This window comes from Anser cygnoides, chromosome 14, assembly GCF_040182565.1.
Source record: "Anser cygnoides isolate HZ-2024a breed goose chromosome 14, Taihu_goose_T2T_genome, whole genome shotgun sequence".
Lineage (NCBI taxonomy): Eukaryota > Metazoa > Chordata > Aves > Anseriformes > Anatidae > Anser > Anser cygnoides.
This window is the reverse complement of record NC_089886.1, coordinates 18,718,752-18,746,435: the sequence shown is the minus strand read 5'-3', so window position 1 is coordinate 18,746,435 and position 27,684 is coordinate 18,718,752. Positions and strand designations below refer to the sequence as shown.

General features: G+C 37.1%; 1 protein-coding gene and 1 long non-coding RNA gene across 6 annotated transcripts in view; one reads left to right on the top strand and one right to left on the bottom strand.

Moving 5' to 3' along the window:
• The window catches only part of LOC106034363 (uncharacterized), a 41,267-nt gene extending 41,098 nt beyond the window's left edge, over positions 1 to 169 (bottom strand). For both annotated transcript variants that reach the window (XR_010825005.1, XR_007163571.2), the window contains exon 1: positions 32 to 169. This is a non-coding gene — a long non-coding RNA (uncharacterized lncRNA). The remainder of the gene's footprint in view (positions 1 to 31) is intronic.
• GABRA6 (gamma-aminobutyric acid type A receptor subunit alpha6) lies at positions 24 to 27,684 on the top strand. 4 transcript variants are annotated; one of them, XM_066977335.1, is made up of 11 exons: positions 24 to 162; positions 475 to 593; positions 804 to 871; positions 2,138 to 2,358; positions 2,459 to 2,541; positions 3,127 to 3,270; positions 3,665 to 3,817; positions 3,898 to 4,050; positions 8,180 to 8,439; positions 19,356 to 19,616; positions 24,473 to 27,684. In XM_066977335.1, exons 1-11 carry the CDS (start codon positions 125 to 127, stop codon positions 24,521 to 24,523), a joined length of 1,551 nt encoding a protein of 516 aa, XP_066833436.1. In that variant the 5' UTR covers positions 24 to 124; the 3' UTR covers positions 24,524 to 27,684. The 4 variants fall into 4 exon arrangements, with proteins under 4 accessions (XP_066833436.1, XP_047920654.1, XP_066833437.1 ...); XM_048064697.2 differs by lacking the exon at positions 3,665 to 3,817; XM_066977336.1 differs by lacking the exons at positions 19,356 to 19,616; positions 24,473 to 27,684 and adding an exon at positions 12,980 to 13,116.

Sequence of the window (27,684 nt, the reverse complement as noted above, 5' to 3'; positions counted from 1 at the left end):
CCAAGACAGGCGGGCTCCCCGACGTCCTCACCCGGCAGAGCGGCTGGCCGAGAGGATGAGCGCCGAAACTTGCTCCAGCTGACGGCTCTGACGGCACCCGAGCGTCCCCGCGCAGCCCCGAGGCATGGCTTTGCTCATCGCTTGGCTCTGTATGGCCGTGAGGTGAGCGAGCCCACTCCGCCGGCCCCCAGAGCCTTCCCTCAGCCCCTCCACAGCCCGCAAGGATTGTGGCGAGGTGGGACTGGGCCCCTTCTCCCCGTCTGCTCACCCCTGGGGGCCGCTTCCTCTACGGCCGCGGGCTTGGCGGGAGGGCTGAGGTGAGGGTGCGAGGAGGGACCGGCGGGGCTGAGGTGAGGGGGGCGAGCTGCGACCGGCGGGGCTGAGGTGAGGGGGCGAGGAGCGACCGGCCGGGCTGAGGCAAGGCTGCCGGACTGAGGAGCGGGGGCTGACGGCGGGACTCGCCTCTCCTTGCAGCATGGAGAAGGCTCTGGGGGGCCAGGGCGACGCGGGGGACCTCTACTCGGAAAACATCACTCGGATCCTCGACAAGCTGTTGGACGGCTACGACAACAGGCTCCGGCCGGGATTTGGAGGTACGGGGGGAAGCTCCTGTCACCTAAGGGAAGCTGCAAAGCCCTGGGGTGATGCGGGCAATGGGGGTCCGGAGCGAGAGGGGGCAGTGGGGCGCTGAAAACCCCGGGGTTGGTGACCAGAATCCCCGCGCTGCCAGCCCCCAGCCCGCCGGCCCCCCCATAGGGACGGGCCGGGCCAGCCCCGAGCCCGCTCCTCTCCGTGTCCCACAGGCGCTGTGACAGAAGTCAAAACAGACATCTACGTGACCAGCTTCGGGCCGGTGTCCGACGTGGAGATGGTAAGGGCCCCCGACCACTGCCCCTGCTCTCCTTTTCCCAGGATTCATTACGGTGGCATCTGAGCTGTCCGTCATTAGAGCAGATTACGAGGTTTAATCTTCCTGACAATCTCCGCGGCCCGGCAGAGCGGTTTGGCTGGAGCTGCATATAGCTATTTCCCCAGCAGAGTCAGCCGGTGCAGCCCCATGGCCCCAGGCCCGAGGCTGGGCACAGAGGACACCACCGGCCTCCATCGAGGACACGGACAGAGGGTTAAAGATGTCTCTTTAACCTCATTAAGAATGGTGTAAGCATCTGTGGCCTGACAAGGATTTGCAAGAAGGCTGTGTGGTAGGAGACAACCTACCATGCAGCTGCAGGGAAGTGGTGCCGTTTTTGAGGCAGCAGCTTGTCATGCTGGGGGCCCCCAAATTCAGGTAGGTGCAGGCTTGGGTGAGCTCCATCAATTACAGCAGCTGCAGCCCTCAGGGAAAGGTTAAGCCATCACTGTTCTCATCCTGGAAATGGACTTTTATCGCTATTTTTGCCTTTTTACCCTTCCTCCAATACCTGCTCACCTGAGACTATATTCCTGCATGCTGGCAAGGAACAGTGCGCCCCAAGATACACCAAAAAGTTTTTCTACCTCTCTTCATCAGTCAGTCTACAAGAAGGCATCGAGAAAGTATGCTTTCTTGCACGTCTGCCTCCTGACAAGGTTTAGCTCCCATTTCCTAAGCAACTTCTGTAGAGAATTCCCTTTTGAAGGCTTACAACAATATTAAGAATCCTTAAGAAAAATAACTCATATTAACTTGACAACATAATCTTACTGTGATGAATGTTTTTCACATCAGTCCTTTCTTTACAAATATGCAAAGTAAGCTGCAGAAGAGGCACTGAGTACATCTTTTTGTTCCTGGCAGCTAAATATTAATAGTTTGGTTTTGCACTTTGAAAGGATGTTAAAGTAGACATTTGAATTTTCATTGGACCTCAGTCACTTTGAATTAAATTATTTTCTCTGATAGGACAATGAGTCTTTTTTCCTTACATCAAAGTTACCTGTTTACTTGATAATTTGCAATTTAATTAATAAGAAAATATGATAGATTTCTCATAGACTTTTTTTTTTTTTAACTATTTAATAGTAATACGATTAGCTGTTTAAGCAGTAAATTAAAATACATTAACATATGTGTTAGGGTCTTTCATGGAGTTACTTTAAATACAGCAGCTCGGGACTGCAGACCCTCATGCATAATTCACCTATTCATTTTCCATAGGAATACACAATGGATGTCTTCTTTCGTCAGACGTGGACTGATGAGAGGTTGAAGTTTGGTGGGCCAACTGAAATCTTAAGATTGAACAATCTAATGGTCAGTAAAATCTGGACACCAGACACATTTTTTAGAAATGGAAAAAAATCAATTGCTCATAATATGACAACTCCTAACAAACTTTTCAGAATTATGCAGAATGGAACTATTCTTTACACAATGAGGTGAGAGCCTATTCTCCTGATTTTGATTGACCTTTGTCATTCATTCAGTGTTGCTGCATACCATTTATTTTTTACTGTCATCTACTTTAATGTTTTCTAGACTAACCATTAATGCTGATTGTCCTATGCGGTTGGTGAACTTCCCAATGGATGGACATGCTTGTCCGCTGAAGTTTGGAAGCTGTAAGTTCTTCTATATTTTTCAGTTTTATATAGTAATACATTTAATCTCCATGTGTATGAGATCAGAAGCGAGATCCTAGGACACATTGCTGAAACATTTTATTTATTTTTATTTTTTAGACTAGAATCTTACTTTTTCCTCTGAGGCTCAGACCATTCTTAGTCACGTGGATTAGTTCACTGAAGGGTGGCTGTTAAAGGGTATTCTGTTGTATATTCTAACAGATCTAGTAGTCAAATTTGGCCCTTTAAGGAGTCATAAAAGCTGTGGTACATTCCTTAAAGTCTAGTTTTACAAAATGAAGATATTTAGACAATCTGTGGTAATCAATGTATGTGTTTTATAAAAAATCAAGAAGCAAAAGCTAGCACCTATCAATTCCGACCACAACCATTCCCTTATTACTCCTATTTTTTTTTTTTTAGTTATTTATTTTTTGCATTTCATCATTAATGTGATTAGAGACTTACTGGAGCAGGATGCAAGTTTCTTTGGAATTTTAGACCCAAAACGGATCATGCTACTTGTTTTTTCAATTGCTTATAAATCATGTAATTTATATGAGTAATTTTTCCCTAACTCAGATGCTTATCCAAAAAGTGAAATAATTTATACATGGAAAAAAGGACCCCTGCACTCAGTAGAAGTACCACAGGAGTCTTCCAGTCTCCTCCAGTATGACCTCATAGGACAAACCGTATCTAGTGAAACCATTAAATCTAACACAGGTAAGATGTAGCCATGTGGGAACTACTGACATTGTAAAACATCTTGAAAACAAATTACAGATTTCTTTTTTTCCCTATGTAACTGCATTAGTGTTACTGCCTTTTGTCATTTTTAAAACTAAAATCCTTGTAAAAAAATTATCTCTAGTCTCCTAAAAGACTCCCGTTCAATACACTTCCTTTAAGAATCCCCCTGCCTCCCTATCCCAGTAAAAACAATACATAAAAATTAATATTCCTTTTCTCTGTTTCCAATAGGTCACTTCACCTTTTGTTAGTTTATTTTTTGTTATACACTAGGAGGCTTATTACTGCTTTCCTAAGAGCATAGTATGTTGGGTTTAAGCCAATAATACAGTGCCAAAATAATGCTAAAGTACTTGTCTTCTAACAGGTGAATATGTAATCATGACAGTTTATTTCCACTTGCAAAGGAAGATGGGCTACTTCATGATACAGATATATACTCCTTGCATTATGACAGTCATTCTTTCTCAGGTGTCTTTCTGGATTAACAAGGAGTCTGTTCCAGCCAGAACAGTTTTTGGTATGCTGCATTAAGGTCTTTGACCAGTTCTGCATCACACATACCATTCGTTCATCATTTTCATTGCTTGTTTGTTTTAGGTGAATATTCACTTCAGCTGCTCTATTTCCATCTCCAAAGGAAAATAGGCTACTATCTCATTCAGACATACATTCCATGCATCATGACTGTAGTCCTATCTCAAGTTGTGTTTTGGATCAACAAAGAATCTGTTCCAGCAAGAACCGTGGCTGGTATTCATGTTTTGTTCTTTTATCATTCACTTCATTCACTGTATTGAATACACTGTATTGAACAGCTAGAGTAAACCAGTGGGGATTAACTTCTAAGTTGGGAAAGACAGACAGTAGGTTTCAGTAAACAAAAGCAAATACTAAAAATTAAACCAATTTATTCTGTTGTGAAACCAACCTGTGTTAAAGCATTTTCTAGAAAAAAAAAAAAAAATCACATGGGTTGGAACTCAGCTGGGTACCTAACTCTTCTAGCACTCATTCTGGAGTGTTCTCTTTCTATTCCCTACAAAGGTTTCTAAACAACCAGCAAGGATTTTAGATGAATGAAGTTAGGTGAGATGCATCATGTCCCTAGCACAAGTTACAGTAGTAATGCAGAATGCATGTCTGTATTGCATGAGCCCTTTTTTCTTTCTAGTGGTTTGAATTAATGCTCCCCCAAATGGGAGCTTCATCTCCTTAACTGTGTGCTCTGCTATTATCAAATCTGACTCCCACTCTACTCTGCCACCCCACCCCCTTCAATATCAATAATCTCTGAAACCACACTTATTGTCAAGGGGTAGACTTAAACTGACTGAATTGTTGTTTCTAGGGAAAAAATAATCATAAAAACACCAAGCAAAAATAATAAAGCTTATCAGAAACTTCTCATGAATCCACTACCCATACATACATATTTTGCAACCCTATCTTACTATTTTCTCTTAAATCAATATTTTTGCACAACAAATTCCCTTTGCCAGACTTGTCTTCAACAGCAAATAGGCAGGTATAAATTGCCTAAGCATGAATGATGCAAGTCATATAATTCAAAATAAGCCTATAGTTGTAGTTAGCAAGGTACAGAATTTGTGGGCTTTGATTTCAAGCATGGAATGGTATTCAAAAAAGCATTGCAAACTTTTAGGAATGTTAAGTGAGCACAGCTTCCTCAGGTGTCTCTGAAGGAATATGAACATACTTTTTTTTTCTTGAAATACCCATCAGGAGTTGGGATGCAGCTAGGTATCATTAGGCACTTGTATGTAATGATTTCCAGCTATTCGGATTTAAGTGCTTAAAATACCAGGCAATAATTTCTCAAAGATGTTTATTGCAATTGAGGCATAAAATATGCATAGGAAGTTTGTATACCATACATTCTGGTTTGTTTGGCATGCAATGCCAAATGTATCTGATCAATACTACCTGATTCAACTTTATATTGCATCTCTGGATTCTACACTCACATCCTTTACATGTGAGTAAAACGTACTTGCTACCTAGCGGGCAGCAGAAGTCAATTCTATACACTTGAAGTAATGTGCATATAAGTCTGAAGATGATTCAGTAACAATTACATAAAGATCCCAAACCCTGAAATAATGACTTAGTCATATTGAAGAGTAAATATAGAATAAGGAATAGAAAATATTTGAAGAAAATAGTAAAATAGACACCTTTCTCAGTATTTTGGAAAATTAGTCATGTTGGCATTTTAAAAGAATATTTCAATCCATTGTTATTTCACCCAGGAACGATATGAATTTATAATCCTTTCTAATTCAAAATCCCATGGATTCTAAATACCATCATCTAAGGAAAAAAGGGGTGTTTTCTTGACTGTTAGGCACCAGTAAAAAAGAAAAGGTTTAAAATGGAGAAGTAAGCATCTTTTCTGCTTCATATTGCAAATAGTTGAATTATAAAGATGTTTCAGTTTCGCTCCTATGTTTTAAGCCTTTAAGTGTGAGAATAATATAGCTTTATATTTTTATAAAGCACGGCATTCTCAAAAGTTTGAGAGAAGAGAAATTGATGGTAGAAAAGTAACAGTGTGCACAAACCAAATTTTCAGAAGAAATTCACCTAACTCTGTGTACCTGCAAAGTGGAAGCCAGTTATCTTTTGCAGGTAACATTACAATAAAATAAATTAATGTTAATAAAGATCTGCTCTTTACAGACCTACAGGCGAAATACAGGAGACAGAAATACTCGAAGAGACAAGACACTCTTGTGCTCTTTGTAACTATGCCATTGGAAATAACAGCAGATTGGCAATAAGAAATTCCTTATCTTACATGGAGCTTCTGTATGTAGACGTGTACATATGTATGCTTATACATTTAAAAAAATTTTTTTAAAGCATTTCATTATCAGAAGTTACTTGGAATAAGAAACATGGTTATTTAAAGCCAAGTTTTAAGTGTGCCCTATTAAGCATCAAATGCTTTGAACCCATATAACAATGGCTACTATTTCACATTTTTGTGTGCCTTTATCTAATCTTTTTTAGTCCTGGCAAAGAGTTATCTGCTGTTTTGCAGAGAGAGACAGCTGGCTTCTACCGTTCTTGCAGATTACTCTGGAAATTTTAACTTAATATCTAGTCATTAAACTTTATTTATGAAGTGTCAGAGATGGATTTTGTATTAAAAAAAAAAAGATAACATATTTCAGTATTTGCATTATGTAACAAATTTTTCAAAAATTACCAAGAAGTCTTCAAAGGGGAAAGACAATCATCAGTTACACACTTTACCAACTGTAATTTGGCATTCTGTTTGATAAAGTAGTTTTCCACAGAGCATTTCATCAATATTCACTCCACATTGAGAGTGTTCTTATCTATATCTGTAATAGAATAGGAGTCCTATTCCTAAGTTTAAATTCCTTCTGCAGTAAGTTTTTATACAGACACAGAATGCATTTTTCTTTATTACTAAGTAGCACATGGGCAGATTCTAATCTAATCACATATCATATTGAAAAGTTCATTCTGGACATTTGAAATTGAAATTTATATCAGTATTCTTGTACTTATATTATTAAATGTGTCTGACAGATTTGGGAGAAGTAGAGATCCTACATATTTTTATACTATCTTCTATTTGCATTTCATTAAAACATGTTAAGTAATGACATTGGGACTTATTTAGCCTCAGACAGCTGGCAAGCTACATCATGTGAGAGAGCTGCAAAAAAATCCTGAAAATAATCAAGTCACCCTGTCTTGATGCTGCAGTATGCAATGACACTGCATCCTTTCTACTGAGCATCATTCATAGCATATTGATTCATCATCACAACATGACATTATAACATCCTTTATTTTCCCCACCTACCCTTTTCCAACTGCAGAAAAGAGCAGAAGAGGGTATTCTCCAGCTTACTCTCTTTAAATACCTGCAATTTTCAGATTCCTGCAGGCATAATTATAAGCAAACATGAGTCACAGAGCCTTATATGTTAATGGATAAGTTTGCTCTTGTACTTTTTGCTTGTATCAGGCAGCAGTGGGATGTGCATTTCCCACATTATGAATGATTTACATTCCAAAAGAGAAATCATAAGGTCACAATAGACCTTGAGAATATTTTGCGGCCCATAGGCTATGTGACCAGATATTTTTGTGTGTGAAAACACAAAAGGAGCTCTAGAGAAGCACCTTTTCCATCCTTCCATATTTGTTACTATGGGAGCTTTCAAATCAATATACTGTCAGTGAATCTTTAAAAATGTATTCAGAGATTAAAGATCACTGTATAGATGACCAAACTCTTATTACTAGAAATATTTGGATCATAGCCTACCACCGATTTTAATGCAAAATTCTGATGAATCCAGTGAGGGTTGTGGAAGCCATGACCCGTCTTGTCCAACAATAGGAGAAATAGAGGATCATAACACTTAGGAAATCATGGTAAATTAATGTAGATTTTTTGCCAAGCATTCCACTTAGCAACCTCTTAAATAAAGTGTCTTTCAGAGTCTGATCTTGATTTTCGTTATACCCGTGTCTTGCCACAATTCTAAGAAGCTGCACCCTGTAGCATGAGGTTATCTTAACTTTCAATCTGCTTAGTCTATTAAGGAAGTTTATTCAGAGCTTTTAGATACTCAAGCCACTATACGTGAATTACTTGTGATTACAAAATACTTAGAATTCCTGTTAGTTAGTTGACAGCTAAAACCTCTTTGGTTTTATATTTTATGTATTTTGTATTTATACAAATACACACATGCATATATATATATATACACACACACAAACATATATATATATATGTAGAGGCATTTACATCTACATCTAGAATTTAGCAAAATTCTAATGCCCCCTTTTTCTTTCTCTTGTTTTCAAGGAATTACTACAGTTCTAACAATGACCACTTTAAGCATCAGTGCACGCCATTCTTTGCCCAAGGTGTCCTATGCTACTGCCATGGATTGGTTCATAGCTGTGTGCTTTGCATTCGTCTTCTCTGCACTTATTGAGTTTGCAGCTGTCAACTACTTTACCAATCTTCAGACTCAGAGAGCAATGAGGAAGGCAGCAAGGGCAGCAGCACTGGCAGCAGCACTATCAGCAGCAACTGTACCGGCAGAGGACGAGATTGTCTCGGTAATTGCTTGCTTTTCTGATAATAAGTATCATATAGGAAGAGGCAGCTGAAGTAGTGAATGCGAAACAATATTAAAGTGATCTTAACCTGAAACAGATGTATGCATTTGGATCATATCTATTTATCAAGAGATTGTTCTTATTGCAGAAAATGAAAGACTTCGTTTATTCATCCTGTTTATTTTGATTTGTTACATGAGTTACTACAGAGATGTTTATCTGGTAAGATATTTAAGGAAAGACATTAGACTGTTACCCATAATACTTTCCTTGTGCAACGCTGTATGCTGGAGGCATTGTGGTTAGGCAGCTGTGTTGTTCTCTGAGTGAGTCTGTAGAATTTGTAAGACCGTGTACAGTGCAATGAACATGTGCATTGGCCAGATGATTATGGGATCACTGTAGTATACTGGCACATACCATAAGTGGGTCATCTGGAACAAGAGGAATTAGCCTTTACATAAACTTGGCATCTGTTACTTTCATAAAATGTGTTGGTGGAAGCTTGGGGAAAATAAAAAGCATAAATGTAAAGATTTATGTAGGGATAGATTTCACTACATGTGACAAACAAGAAGGCTTTCTAATACCAAAAACCTTATGTTGGAATTGCTTGTAAATATTATTCCTTACATCTTGGGCTAAGTAATTAATGCTGTTTCACAACATATGTTAATATATTTATCAGCATTGCCCTCATGTTTTCAGGATCAGTTTTACTATCACCACATTTCCCATTTTGAGAGGAGTAACAGCATTTGAATGACCTGCAAAACCATTGAGTCTGTAGTTGAATAGGGAAGTCAGCTTAAAAGCTACTGAACAACAGGGCAACACCTTACCCATCATATGGTCATTTTTTTCATTTTTGTTTGTAAATAACAGCTAAACTTGTAACATTTTGGTACATGCCAACTGTTATATTTATAATTTATAATTTACATATAATACCGCATCCAAAGCAAATACAAAGATTCTTGCTACTGGTCCTTATTGGAACTCATCAGCTAATCTTTCTCAATTTGACTGGGAAGCATTGGGCTTGTAAACCATATTGCATTTTACTTTTTTTTTAAATTTATATTGAAAAAAGTATTCAAAAACACTGTAAGACATAATAAGAAAGCAAATACATGCATTTTATTTCACTAAACATATTAATGATAGAAGAATCAAATCTTTATACATTTTAACTCAAGACCACAGATTATTATTTTTTTAAATCCCAGTTATATAAAGAAAACACAAAAGAGAGATCCAAAAAAGTTTTATGATTATATTTAGACCTTACAAAAAACAATGAGAGAAAGAGAATATGTATTTGCTAGTATTTAGAACATGCTTTCCCTCCCCCCAAATATCATATTTGAGAAATACTCTGGACTGAGTGAGCAGAATTCTGTAACAGCATAATAATGCAAAATGAGAAGAATAACGTTAAGACTGAAGGAAGTTTAAAATGTACTAAAGCTGCAGTTTTACTCTGTTTGACTTTTTTTGAGGACAAGCTATCAGAAAAGTGACTAAAGAGATCACTTAGCCTTTTGTAGCATGAGGAAAATACTGCTGGAACAATCTTTGCTCTACGCACTTTCTTATTCAAGTTTGAGTTAATCACAGTGAGGTTTCCAAGAAGGGGAAAAAAAAAGTCATATATTGATGTCCGTGATGAGCGATATGAAAACTTGGTTTGGGCTAATCTGCACATGCTACTGCTGGTGAATTCAGATCAGACACTAGAAATCCTTCCCCAAATCCCCAGAATCTCTATAGGACAACTATTTCAAAATACATATGGCCCTCTACATATGCCCAGATATACCAGAATACTCCTGATGACTGTAGCTGCTTCACTACTTGTGAGTGAGATTTGGGTGTTCTCTATATCATTGAAGACCAAGCTAATCAGAAATTTAAAAATTGCTATTGAACCAGATAATAAAAGGAAAAAAACAAAACAAACAAGAAAAACACACAACATTAAGACCTCAAGTTTCCTTATCAAGGGCCTCATCCACAAACAAGCACAGAACCAAACTCAAGACACAGTTTAGTTTTTCCAAGCAAAAATCAAGTATTAAAAACATCTGGTAAGCACGCTGTAACCATTTCCTCAATATATATATATATATATAATATACAACTAGTTAATTACATAGAAATTTAGGAAAGAAGTAAAGACACATCAAAGTCCTAAGCTAAACTCAGTCTCTAAAGCAGTCTATAGCATCCACAAAATGCTATAATCCTACTCTTCCTCAGAGCTCATGTTATCTAAAATAGTAATTTTCAAGCCTGTAAGTCCACCACATTTTCCTCAATGGAACAGTTCTCTCTGAGAACCCCCCACTTCAGTAAAAGAAAAATCAGTGAGATCACAAAAATGGTGGGTACCTACCACTGAAGGAAAGAAGATGCAGTCAAAATGGCTTCTGGAGGAATGTAGTTAGCTAACCCTACTGGATCTCAAAGGTCCTATTCCACAAAGGCATCCTGGGAAAAAGGACTAATTATGCGGTAACAAGCTTCAAAAGGCTTTTTTGTTTGTTTGTTTCCTTTTCACAGAATCACAGAATCACAGAATCGTCTAGGTTGGAAGGGACCTCCAAGATCATCTAGTCCAACCTCTGTCCTAACACTAACAAGTCCTCCACTAAACCATATCACTAAGGGCTACATCTAAACGTCCTTTAAAGACCTCCAGGGATGGTGACTCAACCACCTCCCTGGGCAGCCCATTCCAATGCCTAACAACCCTTTCAGTAAAGAAGTTCTTCCTAACATCCAACCTAAACCTCCCCTGGCGCAACTTTAGCCCATTCCCCCTCGTCCTGTCACCAGGCACGTGGGAGAATAGACCAACCCCTACCTCGCTACAGCTTCCTTTAAGGTGCCTATAGAGAGCGATGAGGTCTCCCCTGAGCCTCCTCTTCTCCAGGCTAAACAACCCCAGCTCCCTCAGCCGCTCCTCGTAAGACTTGTTCTCCAGACCCCTCACCAGCTTCGTTGCCCTTCTCTGGACTCTCTTGAGCACCTCCATGTCCTTCTTGTAGCGAGGGGCCCAAAACTGAACACAGTACTCAAGGTGCGGCCTCACCAGAGCAGAGTACAGGGGGACAATCACCTCCTTAGACCTGCTGGCCACACTGCGCCTTATGCAAGCCAGGATGCTGTTGGCCTTCTCGGCCACCTGAGCACACTGCTGGCTCATATTCAGCCAACTATCAACCAGTACTCCCAGGTCCTTCTCGGCCAGGCAGCTTTCCAGCCACTCATCTCCCAGCCTGTAGTGCTGCTTGGGGTTGTTACGCCCCAGATGCAGGACCTGGCACTTGGCCTTGTTGAACTTCATGCAGTTGACCTCAGCCCATCGGTCCAGCCTATCCAGATCCTCCTGCAGAGCCTTCCTTCCCTCGAGCATTTTCTTTCCTTCTTTTTATTTTTTTCTTGTGGCAGAAGCATGGGGGGAAAGAACTTCATGTTGTCATATAGATGGATATATGATGCAGTCAGTGATATAATTTCAGCTGAAACAAATTTGAACTACATCATTTGAGTGCTAACAATGTAGTTAGTACAGGCTGCTTGCATGAGTATATGACTATTGTCTCAGGATTACCATCTTCTACTGAACTCTGTGCTTCTATAGTTACATTACTGGTCTTAGAGAAGTTTGTTTAAGTATGGCACACAACATAATTTTCAGGTTTTTTTCTTACTGTAGGTTTAGGAGCTGTTTCTGAGGTCCTTATTGTTCCCTTCCGACTACTCCCCCAAATGTTCACCTCTAAATTCTTTTACCACTTTTCCTTCTACAAGGTCTAATTCTTATTCTTTACTCTTTAGATAATTTGTCTTACCTCTCCTGCTCCTCTTTTTGTCTCTTATCTTTCTCTCTTCTTCTAATTCACTAGAAAAAAAAATCTATTAGAATCTGTCATATATATTTAAAATGATTTTAACTAATTGTCTGTTCCATGTGATATACTTGTATGTGTTAAAATATTTTAATTCTCTCCTGCCCTGGACTTTGGTTCTTTATTTTTTCTAATCTGTGGTGTACTTATTTATTTGCCCTGTTAGATAGGGTAGTAAAGTTTTTCATCCCCTTGTAATGCTAGTATTTTTATTTGCCTGTAATTTTTAAAGGTGTGGAAGTTGTCAGAATTTTAGTTACATGGAGGGGTAGATACAGGATGAAGAATAATGAACAATGTGTGAAAATGTTTACTGTCTTCTGTGTTTATAGAAGTCGGTATTTTTAAACTGAGAAATTTTCAGAGAATTTAAAGATTTAATTAGCTTTGGGGAGTCCAAATGTAAACATAAAAGTGAAAAAGTGAGATGTTCTTACTGCAAAACTGTCATAGCTGTACAACTGCCTATGCAGCTCTTTAACCCATAGCAGCAGTAGAATTAACAAATAGACTGTATATTTTTTACATTGTATTATCTTAAATTGTCTGATGAATTTTGCCTGAAAGAACATTGTTGTGAGAATATCCTTACCCTGTCTGAACTAGTACTTTTTGTATGACAGGAGACCCATTCTGCTGCGTTAGGTAAGACAAGCCCCAGGAGATAGCTTCAATACAAATGAAAATAAGGAGCTATAAAAGTCAGATAGAAGCTTTTGCTGCTTTCACTGAGGACCTGAACTCAGGAAGACAAAAGTATTTATGGAATATGTTCTCCTCTCCTCTCCTCTCCTCTCCATTCTAAATTAACTATGTTTCCTGCAAAATAGTATTTCAAAATACTTTTAAAAAGACTCCTTCCCAATTGAGTCTAGTTAACTTTGTTCAAAATCGTGCTTTATTCAAATGAACAACACTTTTTCTCTCAGGTTTTTATTATATCCCCCCCAAAACAGTACATTCGGAAAAGAAAGATGCCATAAGACCACATTCTTCTCTATTATATTAATGAAAGTACGAGAAACTCTGTTGAAGTTACTGGAATACGCTAGTTTCAGTAAGAGATGCAATGGTCTAAGTATGTGCTCGGTCTACTGATGACAGCCCAGCATGCCTGTTTTGGTTCCAGGCAAGCTACTCTATTTACCTCAGTTAACTGAGGGCAGAATTTGGCTTGCTGTCTCTGTCAGCTGTAGGCAATCCCTGTGTGAAATACAAAACTATGGGTGTTCCACTCCAAAACACGATGGCAACAAGCTGGGCAGTCATCTGGACCCTGACAGAAGCCTGTTTTTATTCATATGGTGACCAAGCTTGTTATAGCATGTCAGAAACAAACATTTTGTGTATGTTTGTATATGTATATATATATGTAAATATATAGTGCATTGTGGCAGTTAGCTTTTTAATCTCTTTCAAATATATTGTTCTTATATCAATCATATTGTTTCATCATTATGGCTTTCTTTACCCCATTTCTGGAAGTTGTGGGGGAAGAGGCATTGGTGTTACTGTTTGGAGTGCATCATTTTAAATAATGCTTTGCAAGATGGTCAGGGAGTACCCAGCAGAGGACAGGGAGTACACACTATGAAAGAAAAGAAACCCTTTACATGTGGGAGACTACATGTAACAGACAAAAGATCATTATAGTGTGGTTGGTTGATTACATTTGTTTTCTAAAAGACCTGTTATTTTAACAGAAAACAACACAGAACAGTGAAGTACTGCTGGGGGAGCTTCCCTGTCCCGCAAAGTGCTCAGTACCTGTATTCAAAATAACATGGCTTGAGCAGAAGAGGATTCTCATTCTCTTTAACAACTCTGCCCAACTGCAGAGCAGCCATATGTCACTTCTGAATAGTGGATTTAGTTTTCTATAATTACGTCAGAATATATTGAGGATGTTTAATGAGTATCATAGTATAGCTGAAAGGAGAGCACTTCTATTTGGATTATCAACAACCCTTTATGAGGTCATGCTAGAAAAGCTATGTGCAATAAAGCCTTGACTGAGAATGCAGCACTTTCCATCAAATTAGAGAGACCTTCCTGCTCCTCCACAATTGCATGATATCAAGTAGACTATTAAAAACAAACAACAACTTTCAATTATATTGACTTTTTGTCATTGCAACAAGGAAAGTAGATGCTCATTATTAGGCTCTGCCAGAGTTAAATATTTATCTGTTTGACAAAGCAAATGCAGGGAAGCAAGGAAGGTTTAGAAAGAAAAGAAAAGAGAGAGGGGGGAGGGGAGGGGAGGGGAGGGGAGGGGAGGGGAGGGGAGGGGAGGGGAGAAACTCTGGTACGGTATATTCATATTGAAAATAATAACAAATTATCAGTCTTCCCTACCCATGTTCACCTGAAGGTTAGGCTATAATTTCAGAGAGATGAGTTTCAGTCTGTGAAGGTTAAGAAAAATTTTGAATATGGCTTTCCTATGCTCCAGTTGATTGATTTAACCCTTCTACTAGGGTAAAGCAGAAAGAAAATAATTTTGTAGCAATTACTAATAATATGCCTAGGAAAGGAAATTTAGAATGCCTAAAGAAATGCCCAAAGCTAGGAACTATTAATGACATCTAAACTAAATTCAGCTGTTAGTTATGCAGAACACTGTTTACAAATGTTTATAATGCACTTTTTTTTTTTTTTTTTAAATCAGACCCCACAGGTGAGATATGCAAAGGAATCTCAGGTTATAATGAATTTCTGGCATTAGATGGAGATTTAAACTGCACAAGACAGTAAAGATTGAGGTATCTTAGTACATGCCCAAGATCTTACACTATGTGGCGAACTTCCCTGCTGCAAGGTGCTGTATATAGATCATTCAATAGCTAAGCAGAGGTCTTACGAATCACACTGATATATGCAGAGCAAAGTCTGAGAAGGATTTAAGTAGCTAAACTAAGCTTAGCTCCCTTTTTGGGAGCTAGGTTACCAGTGTGTGATTTCATGTAGATAATATGAATGGTTTTATCGAATAATCTACTACTGTATCTACAAATTAGATGGGCAGGGAAAAAGAATGTTATATATTCAATTTAGTATTCTGCTTTGTACAGAGATGGAGTTTTGGTCCTAGTTTTTTGTTTGCTTTTGTTTTATTTTGTGATATCATCAAAATTTAATAGTCTCAATCCAATTTTATTTTTTTTTAAAGGAGGGATAATATTTTTTTGTCTAAACTTTTAAAATTTATTCTCAAAAACCTCTCTGTACTGCATGGCCCTCACAGCAATAAGGGACATAAATGACTAAGAGAGAGAAGTAAGGGCATGCATTTGTTTAAAATTAGCCAGTATCTGAAAGCATACATAAGATACTCATTTTACTGCTAGGTCATAAGCTAAACTGATAGCAAGAATACACATCTGCAGTATAAAGGAAAGCAGAACTGTAGAGAATTTAATATATATTTCAGAAATCTCTTGAGTGCATTCATCACAATTAGCATCTATAGAAAACAGAGAAAGCAGACAAAGAATTCCATTTACTCCAAGATTATATATGCTATATTTTGTATATCTGGAAGCAGAGTGATTTGCTGAGAGCCTCCTGAGATGTTCCGAGCATAAGCAAATTCTAGTGATATTGATGAGACTTTTGAGAGATCATCAGCACCTTTACAGACAAGACTACTTTGTGAGCTTCCTAGGGGATCAGATAGCTGAGCTGCAAAACCTTAACAGAATCCAGACTATACCTTCCTAGCCCATATACATACCAATCTCTTGTCTAGTCCAGTTTTATGGTACCTCACATTAAGCAGTGATCTTGCAAGCTGTTCTGTGTCACTAGGCAGCCATACATTGTGACAAGTTAAATGGCCTAATGGGACCAGCAGTCTCTGGCAGTGCAAAAATACTCTTTTGAATCAGGATTCAGTAACTTATCATAATGCATTATTTCATTATGACCCAGTGTGCTATGTCTCATGATTCTTTCTGTTGCTCTTGCTATTTGTAAAAGAGTCTTCACTATTTGACTGTTTGGCTATGTGAACGGTGCAAAATCGGAACTGGAATAGGCCACCCATTCCTGTTTTATCAGTTTTGTGTTTTGCCAAAATTTCATGTCATTGTAGGTAGAAATCTTTGTCAAAAGGAGGAGTTAAATCTAAATATGATAAAAAAAATTGCTGTAGCTGCTGTTCAGAACTCAGATGTTTTAAGAATAGTTTCAAAAGAATGATCTCTTCCTGCTGTTTCTTCCTCTTGGTTTAACAGTAAATTCTAATGAAAAGTACGGGTTGTTGTCCTGCAGCAGCAAGTCTGGTTTACTGTCAGCTGCCAAATTGAGAAACAACTTCATTACACATCTGAAATAAATTTTAGGCTTCTGTATCTTGGGTAATATAGTGGTAGACAAAAATATATTCTTGACCCTGACTTTCTGGATTGGCCCTCGAGTGTTTTAGTGTAAGATGTTATTTAGGGACTTCCTTAATGATTTATATAAGCATCTGAATAGCATAGCACAAAAACTGTGGCATTCCTGAAAGAGCAAAATGCACCGATCCTTCCCAAATATTGAAACAGGCTATTTTAGGTAATGAGAAATCATTAATATCACTCCATTGACAGAAATGGATCCAAACTGGCCCCAAAGCATGCATGTAATCAACTTAGTCAGTGTCTTCCCCAAATCTGAGGATACACACTGACTCCAGATTTTCCTGTCTCTGACTCTTTTCCTGAAAACTCTATCTCATTTCCTGAAGTCACATCAAGATCATCCTCCTCCTATAGCAACACATAAGATTTAATAAGTACTATGAATAAAATTTAAACCAGGATTACCCTTTTCCAGGTGCCTATCTGGATGATCACAATGATTTTAGTACCTCTGCATTCTAAAATATGTTCAGTATTCAACATAATCCACTGACCCTATGCTACATCTGCTATGCCTACTATTTTTTTAACTCTACCTCAGAACAATAACTTCTAATTCATGCTTGAGTGATCCAGAGCAGAATTTGACTCTCCTTATATCACAATATTGCAGATAAGAAGGTCTAAGTCGTCCCTCAGCAACTATGTTTTTAGAAACCACTCATTCTCCATAAAAGGTCAAGCTATCTTGCAGTAAAGCAAAAAACAAGCTACCTTACAACTCTGACAATTGAGTTCAAAGCAGGGCATACAAGCAAAATAGAATAGCAACTTGACAGAAAAACAGTGGCCCAGGCTCTGACAGTAAGTCTGTTCATAAAGTGGGATTACTATTATGATTAGTGCAAGTGGACATGGATAACCCTCTTTCTGTTTCTGACACATCTGTAGATCATCCCCCATTTAAATCTGTCTGTTGCTTGCTGTGTAACTGGAAAATACAAAAACAAATAACTGCATTCTAGATAGGTACAGCCCCAGAACATGAATGCCCTTTGATACCCATTCAAAACATGACAGTGATCATTTAATTGCTATCAGAGTGGAAGATGGGGGGTTATAGCAAGTGGTAGGTATGATAGGATATGGAAGAGAAAAAAAAAAGGATAATAGTTGAAAAACAGATATACAAAAAGAGCCTTTTTATGTAGACTAAATTCAGCTGTGAGGAATCCATTCTCCCTAATTTCTTCTGGATACCAGTCCTTTCATCCATGAGCAGAACTTAGCGTTTTAGCGTAGCAATGTAACCTCTTTTCATACTTTGGCAGTAATACTGCTAAAAGGATAATTCCTGTTAGAATTATATTTGAAATCATACATAAGATACCAGCTGTGCTAGGCTGGTCTTTTATTTAGAAATTTTGGCCCACATACACGTATAGGCAATGTACTGCACGAAATGTTTCTTTTCCGTGTAATGACCCAATCATTTATCTGACTAAAGTCTGTTTCCATGCATAGAAATCCTGCAGGATAAATCCCAAAAATGCTGACAGAGGGCTCCATATAGGTGAATGATTGCCACTAAATCACTCCCAAAGAATGACTTTAGAAATCACAAGTCTAGCAGAATTTTGCTGCCTTAAAACCATTTGAATGTTACTATTCCACTTTAAAAAATGTATATAAATATACTGTGTATTGTAAATTGTTTACCTCACCTATCATTTCCCTCATCAACTTCATTCATTCAGTCATCTACTTCTGCTGACCAAAAAACCCACTTATTCAAATCCAGGAATAGCTGTTTATGTTGTACAATGGTTACATCAGTAACCTGGGAATAATCCTTGTAATTTTTTATTGATGAAGCTTTAGACACAAACTCAGCCAAAATGTTGGATGTTCCATTGCCTGGTGGCATCTAAAGGTATTTATACTGCTCCCTATTGTTAGAAAACTTGAGTACTTCATATCAAAACAATAAACAGCACCATGACACTCTAGGCATTCTTCTCTATTTTCTTAGCTATCAGTAAAGTCTTACGGCTGCTGTCACACATTCACATTACTAATAGTTATGCTGGGTGGTGGCAGCAGCAGCAGGAATTGCTAGCAAGGTCTCTGAACTTCTATTTCCTCCCATTTGATGTGAAAAGTGAGTTTATCAGCAACTAGTTTGGGGACCAATAGCAGTGTGACAGTCAGCTCAAGTGAGTGTTTAGCAAAACTTGTCAATGGGCTTACACAATAAAGACTGTACTGAAGCCAGCCCATACATGTTTTGTCTGAAGCTGATTCATATCTACAAAAGCTTCAGTCACACAAATATACTGAAATTTAGGTACACCATTATCATCTTTTCCTTACAGCTCCTTCTCTTTTATTTCCTTCTCTTGTCGTTCCTGTTAATTAACGTGTTAATGATACAGAGAGCATATGGTCTTTTATCTTTTTACAGTAAAGCTTTAGACCACAAATGTACCTCTGTAGATTAGTTTTGTTTTGTGGTTTCCTTAGGTTGTTCTAGAGCACAGCAATAAGCAAATATACAAATCAGAAAGTTGAGTAAAATGATGGAGAGAAATGTAATGATCACAAGACCTAAGAATCTCGTAGCCATAAATCATTTTTTTTTTTTCCTCCACAGCGTTCTGACTCCAACTGTAACCTGAAGAAGAGAGTAAACTCTGTAACGTCTCAGGCAGATCAATCTCCTGAAGCCAGCATAATATCAAATAGTGCATCCCAATATCAACCAGTGTCTGTTCTTCCACCAGCCACCCCAGCACCACCACCTATTGGAGGCACAAGTAAAATAGACCAGTATTCTAGGATCCTCTTTCCGGTGGCATTTGCAGGATTCAACCTGGTATACTGGGTTGTTTACCTCTCAAAAGACACTATGGAAGTGAGTAGTAGAATTTCAGAATACTTGCTTATAATATGTACCATGTTTAGTTAGCCAATACTATTTGAACTGTTCATTTGCTTTGGCAACTGCAGTTAATCAGTTATGTCTGAGGAAAGTTTACTGATACTACCTTTCTCTAAAAATCAGCTGTCACTTCCAATAACAGTGGCACTCGGTAAACTGTAGAAAGACTATTTGAAGGTGAGAAATGTAAACACTTCTTTACTATGTTACACTGAGCAGAACATAGGAAATTGTGTAAGACAACATATGACACCATTCTCAGCAAACATACCGATCTTAAATCTTCCAATTCTTCATCTTCCTGTCTGCAGCAAGGAATGGTAAAGTTATCTGTTGCAGCAATACAATAAAGGAGATAAGAACATGAATATCTGCTAAGATTTTTTCAGTGACACAATAACAGTCTCCTAAAATAAGTCTTTTATTTATTCTAAACATTTATCTACAGTGTGAAGAACTATTGAATATTACAGCATACACCGTGAATTGAGAGTCCTTGTTTTTTTACATTTTAATGCTGATTTTCCATGTTTCTTCATAAAATGGAACCGTTTTATGCTGATAAAGTTGCTAAATTCTTTGCTTGTTTGAATCAGGCTAAGAGTTACTGTGCCTTTAGATGTCCATGAAGTGCAGAAGAGATGTGTACCCTGCAAATTGAGTGTGCCTAGAACAATCAGTCAGTGATTAGCTTATCACTTTCAAACAGTTATTAAAATTTAGTCTTTAATGCTTTAATTCTCTGATTTTCCTTTTTGTCTAAATACAGTTAATGGTGTCCTTTCTCCTTGGTAAAAAAATATATTCATTTGCCTTGTTGCCATAGAGTTTTTGAATCTCACTGGACATTGCAGTCAATATGATTGGTAAATTTAGCTTTATTTAGGACAGCTACAGATATAATGATGTTATTTAGACTGTACTGAATGCACGAAGTCCCTCTATCAATAACAATAGAGGCTGGAAATCTGATATGAGTGGTGTGCTAATTCCGCCTTTATTTCCCAGGTTAGAGGTAAAGAAGGCCAAGGGAAATCTCTTGGAGAGTCAGGAGATATTGCAGTTCAAACTAACAAGACAGTGCTGATCAGCTGACTGGTGGCATCTTGCCTCTACTTGAAGCAGAGGCTAGTAGCCTCTAATTTTGCTGATTTTTTGCTACTAGTATTATCTGGAAAATACTGTCTTTCAAAGAGAGAGTGTGCTGCCAAGCAGCTTATATGAAATCAGAAGGGCAGGAAGATAGGAGGCACTACCTCTTGTAAATGTTCTGCAGATGTCTCTCTCAAGAGGTCACAGCTGCTAACTCCTGGCCACTCAAAATCTGCCCAATGCTAAATTTAGCATTTGTGCCAGAGATACTGATCCCTCTATTAAAATATTGACTATGTGTGCACATTACTTATCTCAATCAGAGAAGGGAAGTATCAAAAAAACTCATGTATAATCATTACAGTTTCTGTTTAGAGGCCAGTTTCTCAGCCTGCGTAGCTTGCCATAATTCCAGTTATTTCCTTCAACCATTCACATTTTGGATAGAGAAATATTTGGAACATTTTACCTTCATAGTGATGAAATATTTACACTAAACCTTGTATATTAATAGTTATATTAGAACTAGATTTTTAAAATATTTCTAAGAACTAGGACATAGTGCTGACTGTAAATACTTTTAAAATTCCCTTTTTGTAAGTTCACAAACCTGTTCACAAATGCAGCAATTATTATAGAATGCAAAAAATCCACTATCAAGATTTATGGAACAGAACAGTTTTAACAGCTGGGATGTTTCAAATGACAAAGAATATAAACAGTTATGTAAAGTGTTGCTCAACCTTTTCTTCATAAATTACATTCTCCTGTTCATGTGCTCAGTTGTAACTAATGATTGTGATATACATTGGTAGATTTCTAATTCAATGTTTTATCCTTGAAAGTTGTTACTTTCAAGGAAAATCAGGATTGTTTTTGCTTTAATAAAATGTATTAAAAATATGTAAGCTTTTCCATTTGAGCAGAAGTGATACAAAAGTTAGGTGAGCAAAGCATGGCATTCTTAAAGGCCACTTCAATTCAAGTCAGCCTCAAGCCCAATAGATTATATATTGATTCAGTATTATCCAGTTATGGAATCTGACTCTTTGAAAAGAGTACATTTTGTGTGGTATTTCAAATATATTAGCTGTTTTCAAGTTTATTTGGTTTATGTTTAAAAAAGTGGAAAAAATATATAATCAGCTCACTGAAATAACCAAATTTCCTGTGCAGAAATTTTTGTAGTGCAGCTAAGATTTTGATTAATGTTATGTGGAATACTGAGTTCCTTGCAGAATGTCACTTCCTTCCAGCCTGTCACTGTGGAGATTCCTAAGCTGAATAACTCTCTACTGTCTTTGGGCAATGCATATAGAACAAATCAAGGAGCTTTACATTAATCTGTTTTGTGCTGTCTGTGAAAGCAGGCTGTTAGTACTGGAGTGTATGTTCATTTCTAACTCCTATCACTATCTTCTGGCCAGACTCTTTCTTAGACTTCAAAGAAGTTCAAAAATCTCTTTTTTTTTTTAAATTTTTTTTTTAACTACTTGTTCAGAATTCAGATCATCAGCTTTACTAATGTAAAGACAGTTGCATGAGACGAAGACCTCTCCTCTAAGCTTTTTGGTAATATTTCTGTGCACTGCTAATGAATTTTCTTATGGCTCAAGTAATAGTCCACGTTACAGAAATGAAGTCATTCTTGTGCGTTTACCTAATATTTCTAAGACACTGTGGGGTTTGAGTATTTTTTAAAGTACTCCCTGCAGTACCTCCCACCCACCCTCCCTCTTAGTCCTTTCCTCACTGGATGACTTCAGATCAGTTACCCTTTCTCATACTGTACATGTAAGCTAAAAGTATATTAATTACACAGCACATTTAGGATTTGGAAGTTTGTATACTAAAGAAGGTGTTTCTAATAAAAGCAGACAGGATTGGGCAGATAGCAAGATAACTTACGCTGAACTCTGTGTTTGTTTTTCCACACATACACTGAACCAAATGTAGTTCAGCCAGGAAGCTTAGCACCAAATTTCCATTATACAATTAATCCTTTATTATATTTTTTAAACAAAATAGCAGCATTCTCTAGAATGGATGGAAAAAAAATCTATATTGAAACTAAGTGCTTTAACTGAATGCTTTTTGACATGGAAGGAGATGAAGTCCTCTTCTGGCCTTGATATCTAATTAAACAGTTCTGTTGTCCAATGGAATGAGTGGGTAAGCATTCTTACTTTGTAAGTCATCCACTGTGCAACTTGATCCATAAATGATGTTTCAACACAAAAACTGTTTTGCACTGTGGAGAAGCAGTAACATTGCAGCAAAACAGTTATATTGGTAAAACTATTGGAATGAAGCCAACAGTTCTCTGTCTGCATTTTGCTAGACAGCATGTTGTTAGAACCTCATATAACCAAAAGACAACATAAAAGTGGAGGAAGGAAAGTACTTGCAAGTATTTATATGAAAGAATCCCTAGCTGAAATAACAGATGCCATGTTTTAGACCAAATATGATAAACCCCCCTCTCTCAAAGGGTTTTATAACTGAAATGTTAACAGATGTTTAGCTATGGCAGCACGACTGTGCCATTTATAATATGAAAAATTAAAGCATTTAAATTACTCTAAGAGGACTTACAATCTACCTATGTAAGGTCTGTTTGTAATTAATTTAGATGGAATGTGTGAGGATGTGACATCCCCATGATTTATACATGGAGAACAGAATAGGCATGTTTCAATGTTGTATGTTCTTCTGTAAAGCACAGTAATATCTGCTATCCACAGAAAGCTCTGCACAGAAAAACTATACACACATGTCCAGATTAGCTAAACATAGAAGTTCTTGAAGGGAGAAAAAAGCAATCTGACAATTGAGGAAAAAAAAAAAAAGTTTATCTTTTTTTGTCATACATGCTTTTTTTTTTTTTCCTAATTTCTTAAATCTTGCTAAGTCCTCAAGCTGAACACTAATTTATAATAGTGACTTTGATAAGTGAATTGCATGCTTGGTTTATTTTAATAAATTTAAAATTTGCTTGATTTAGAATGTAAGAAATGCCCTTTTAACAAGAAGGGTATAAGAACTTAGTCTATGTTTGCCATGTCATTCATAATGCATATGCTGTTCTCACATCTTCTTACACATATCCTTTCTAAAGTAACCTGTCCCAATATTTTATATGTATCATACTATATTACAGTTTTTAACGTAATAAAACACAGAATGAGGTCTGTGGAGTGACTTAAGCTCATGAAGACTATGGTAAATTTGTGATGATGAACTGCAGAAAAACAAGCAGAGGGGGCAGATTTTACGTTTGGGGGCGGAAGGTAAAATGTAATTGAATGTGCTAAATGTGCTGACTCCTAGATATTATTGGAACACATAGCACGATGGCAGAAAAGGAGTTACATAGCAGGCTGAAGGAGAAAATGAGAAGCCAGTGATGCATGGGGTCAACTAAGAACAGAGAAACAAAAACTGGAAAAGTATTTACTTCAGATTGTTGATATTCATAAAGCTTACAGTGCGTATTGTGCATTGTGCTTCAGTTTAACACTGGAAAAATGATGTTCAGGAGAAAATAGTCATTGCTGCACGTACTTACAGTTGAGCTTTGGAGGTCAGGTAACGAATATCAAATTCTGAGAAGGTTCTCCTTTGGACTGCAGTTCTATTCCAAGCCTGTTGAGACAGCTAGAAATCAGGTGATTGTGTTGGTTAACTACACTGTTGACAATCCATAGCTTAAACTTCTCTCCTAACTTTTCTTCCAGTTTTTTGAACCTACTGCAATGCATCTTCGAAATGACCATCAGTCCAACTAAAGAACAGAACAAGGTTTCAAAAAAATCACGGAAGGTCTCGTAGGGTTGAAGTGACTTCAAAGGAATTGTCTATCCACAGGTGCTCTCAATGTTCAAACACAGAATATTTCCATTGGACATCATCTGGAAACAAACTCTGGACAAATCAAAAAAAACAGAAACTGCACAGAGTTCTAAAAATACTTTCTTACAATTTCTTACTGTAATTCTGCTATAAAAGTTCTTGTTAAATTATTTTGTCCAACAGTCAAAGAAAAGAATGTGTATTTGTTCTAGTTCTGTAACAAATAATTGAATGTTTACATTGGTATAAAACATCAGTAATGGGATTATTTCTCTTAGATGCAATGGGCATTACTAAAGGAAGCCAGATTCTGAACTGGTATAAATTAGCACTGTTTCACTGAAGTGCTAGGAGCTGCACTGATTTGCATCAGGTGAAATTGGCCCAAAATAACGTTAAGAATAAAAGCTATGAGAGGGAGCTGCACTCTCATCACCTTTTCATAACCTTTTCATAGATAAGATGAATGATGAATACTGATTTTCTGTAATTTCAACTTCATATCCTTTAATCTGAGGTAATATTTGTAAAGAAAAAAATCGTATTAAGGAACAAAACAGAAAGGATTGGTTATGTACTTTAGCTGGTTACATTATAATGCTTTTTTGTTGACAGCGACCGTGAAAGTGAAACCAGTTTAATTACAAGCAATTTATGGGCAGTATCTAGAAACACAGGACTGATGCCAGGGAGATTTCAGGGACTGATGCCAGGGAGATTTCCAAGTTGACTGGCTAGAAAGATGCAGCTACCCATCAAGTGAAATTCAAGTCTCCAGCTCTAGGAAATTTCCCAGAAGCGAGTCTTGACAGCTAGTTAGGAAACAAACTTATCAGCTGTTTCTACTGAACTGCACATAGCAAACTCCTTAGAACTTTTTCCACAGGGAAGTTACTGTCAGCAAATTCAGAGTTTAAAGATGCTAGTATTTTATTTCTCACTCTCAACAAAAACAGTCCCAGGATTTATTTTTCATAGTTCATAGTCATCTATTATTTTATTGTACATTCACACCCTTTATCTCTGTAGACCTTCTCAAGTATGTAATTAGGAAAGATAATCAAATCAAGCCACGTCTATTGCAGGTGTAGTGGACACTGGTGGGAGTCAAAAGCACACAAGTCTTACATGCAGCCAAATATAAATTGAGGACCCCTATCCTGAATTTAACTGTAGTGCAACAAAATTATATTCATTTTAAAGTGAGATGGAAAATTCAGTGTCTTTTGTTTTGTCTAAACAAACATCTTAGTCACTGTGAAAAAATAAATAGGGGCTGGCTAATTCCAGTAAGTTAGCAAGTGCTCTATTGGCTTCATTGGCACTATAACTAACTTAACTATCTGTTGAGCTAGCTCCAGTTGTTTTTTCAGCTCCAGCTGTTTTTTTTACAGCTTCACTGTTTTTTCTCCTATTTCAAGAGAAGCATATAGCTTTTACTGGTGTGGTTCCTGGACTGAAAATGTGAGATCACTTTTCAAACTTCTTGTTCTTAATTCTGTAGAACATAATTGCAGACAATTTAAGTAGACTTGAGTCAATATTAACTATTGCTGCACAGAGATGTCGTGTTTGCAGTTTTTTTTTTTTTTCCTGACTGGCAGCAGGCCGGCACACTTGGATATATTTGCAAGTGCACTGAATTTTTTCTTCACTTTGCTTTGAAATCAAAATTGTGAAATGAAAATTGTGAAATTGATCTTTTACATTTTTAAAAGTTAAAATATGGACACTATGCAAGTTAGCATTTTACATTTTGTAAATACATTTTATTTTGGAAAAAAAAAAAAGTGTTGTAGAGACCCAGAGGTTATCTTTTAGTCTAACTTTACTCGTTGTTGCTCCACAGACTAATTTTCTATTTTGAATACACTAATGTCTGTAAGAGTTTTCTAAAGACTTTAGAACTGGTTTATGCACAAAACGATAATCTTTAGAAGTTATAGGAAAAAAAGTTACAATGAAGCTAAATTTTGTACCCAGTCTTCTTTGTTTAAAAAATATTTGAATATGAATTTACAGAAAATCCAGAGAGTTACTAAATAGTCATTATTTCCTTGGAATGTAGTATTTCAATGTATAAAATAATGGTAAATTCCTAACTGTAAGGTTCTATCAGCACATTAAAAATATACTAACAGCTCTTGGTGTTTGATACCACATTTCAACATCATTGCAAAGACTGCTGATTTTGCTTCAAAGGAGATTTCCATGTGGACAAGATAGGGAAAGGTTTGTCCTCCACATTTGTTTGAATAGTAGGAAGGGACTATGTATTTACCCAATTAAATGCTTTGTAGAGAAACAGTTCATATTCAATCATATTCAACATCAATAATCATAATGCTAAGTTATATCTTAGAATAAATGTAATTACTTACAATTAATGTCAGTTCATAAAAATACTAGTTATGGTCCAACAGTAACCAAACAAGATATGGAGCAAAAAGAAAAGATAAATACAAAAAAAAAAGATTCATATATATATAAGCATATGGATATGTATTTCTGTAGATAATAAAAATAGTATTAAATAGAGAAATATATATTAATTTAAAGGAGATTAAGGGAGATGGCGGGATTTTTTAATTTTCTTTTCCCCAGTATTTTTGACTGCATTGAAATTAGAAGATCAGGAGCTAAGTTTTAAAGTTTCTGTAAAATGAATTTTTTTTTTATGTGCAAAAATGGACGGGGGGGGGAGGGTTAGGTAGGCAGTTACCTTGAGCTGTCACACACTTGTAATACATTATTCAAAATTGACCTAACTTTCTATGTATCCAAGTAAACAGAATGGATTGAGTTTAGCCCACAAACCCTCAAATGGACAGAATGTGGCATCAGAGTTTTCAGATACATAATCTATGCAATGGGACACTAGATCATCCACTATTGTGAAAGCAAGAATTGAATAAATCCATGAAATGTACATATAAAGATGAAAGTCCTCGCTATGGTTTGGTATCAAGTACTGTCCAGTGTTTTGATATTTTGATGTATCACATTACCAACTCAGTGTCTCTCTTGTACCTACGCAAACAAAATTCAGAAGTGACTTTGTCATTGCTTAGATTATTACATTCTTGTTTCTCTTCCT

Bases quoted from the DNA above. Each gene is read 5' to 3' on its own strand.
- GABRA6 (XM_066977335.1), top strand. From the start codon at position 125: ATGGCTTTGCTCATCGCTTGGCTCTGTATGGCCGTGAG. The intron at 4,051-8,179 runs GTATTCATGTTT...CTTGTTTTCAAG, and splicing joins TCCAGCAAGAACCGTGGCTG to GAATTACTACAGTTCTAACA. The intron at 8,440-19,355 runs GTAATTGCTTGC...TTTCCTCCACAG, and splicing joins CAGAGGACGAGATTGTCTCG to CGTTCTGACTCCAACTGTAA.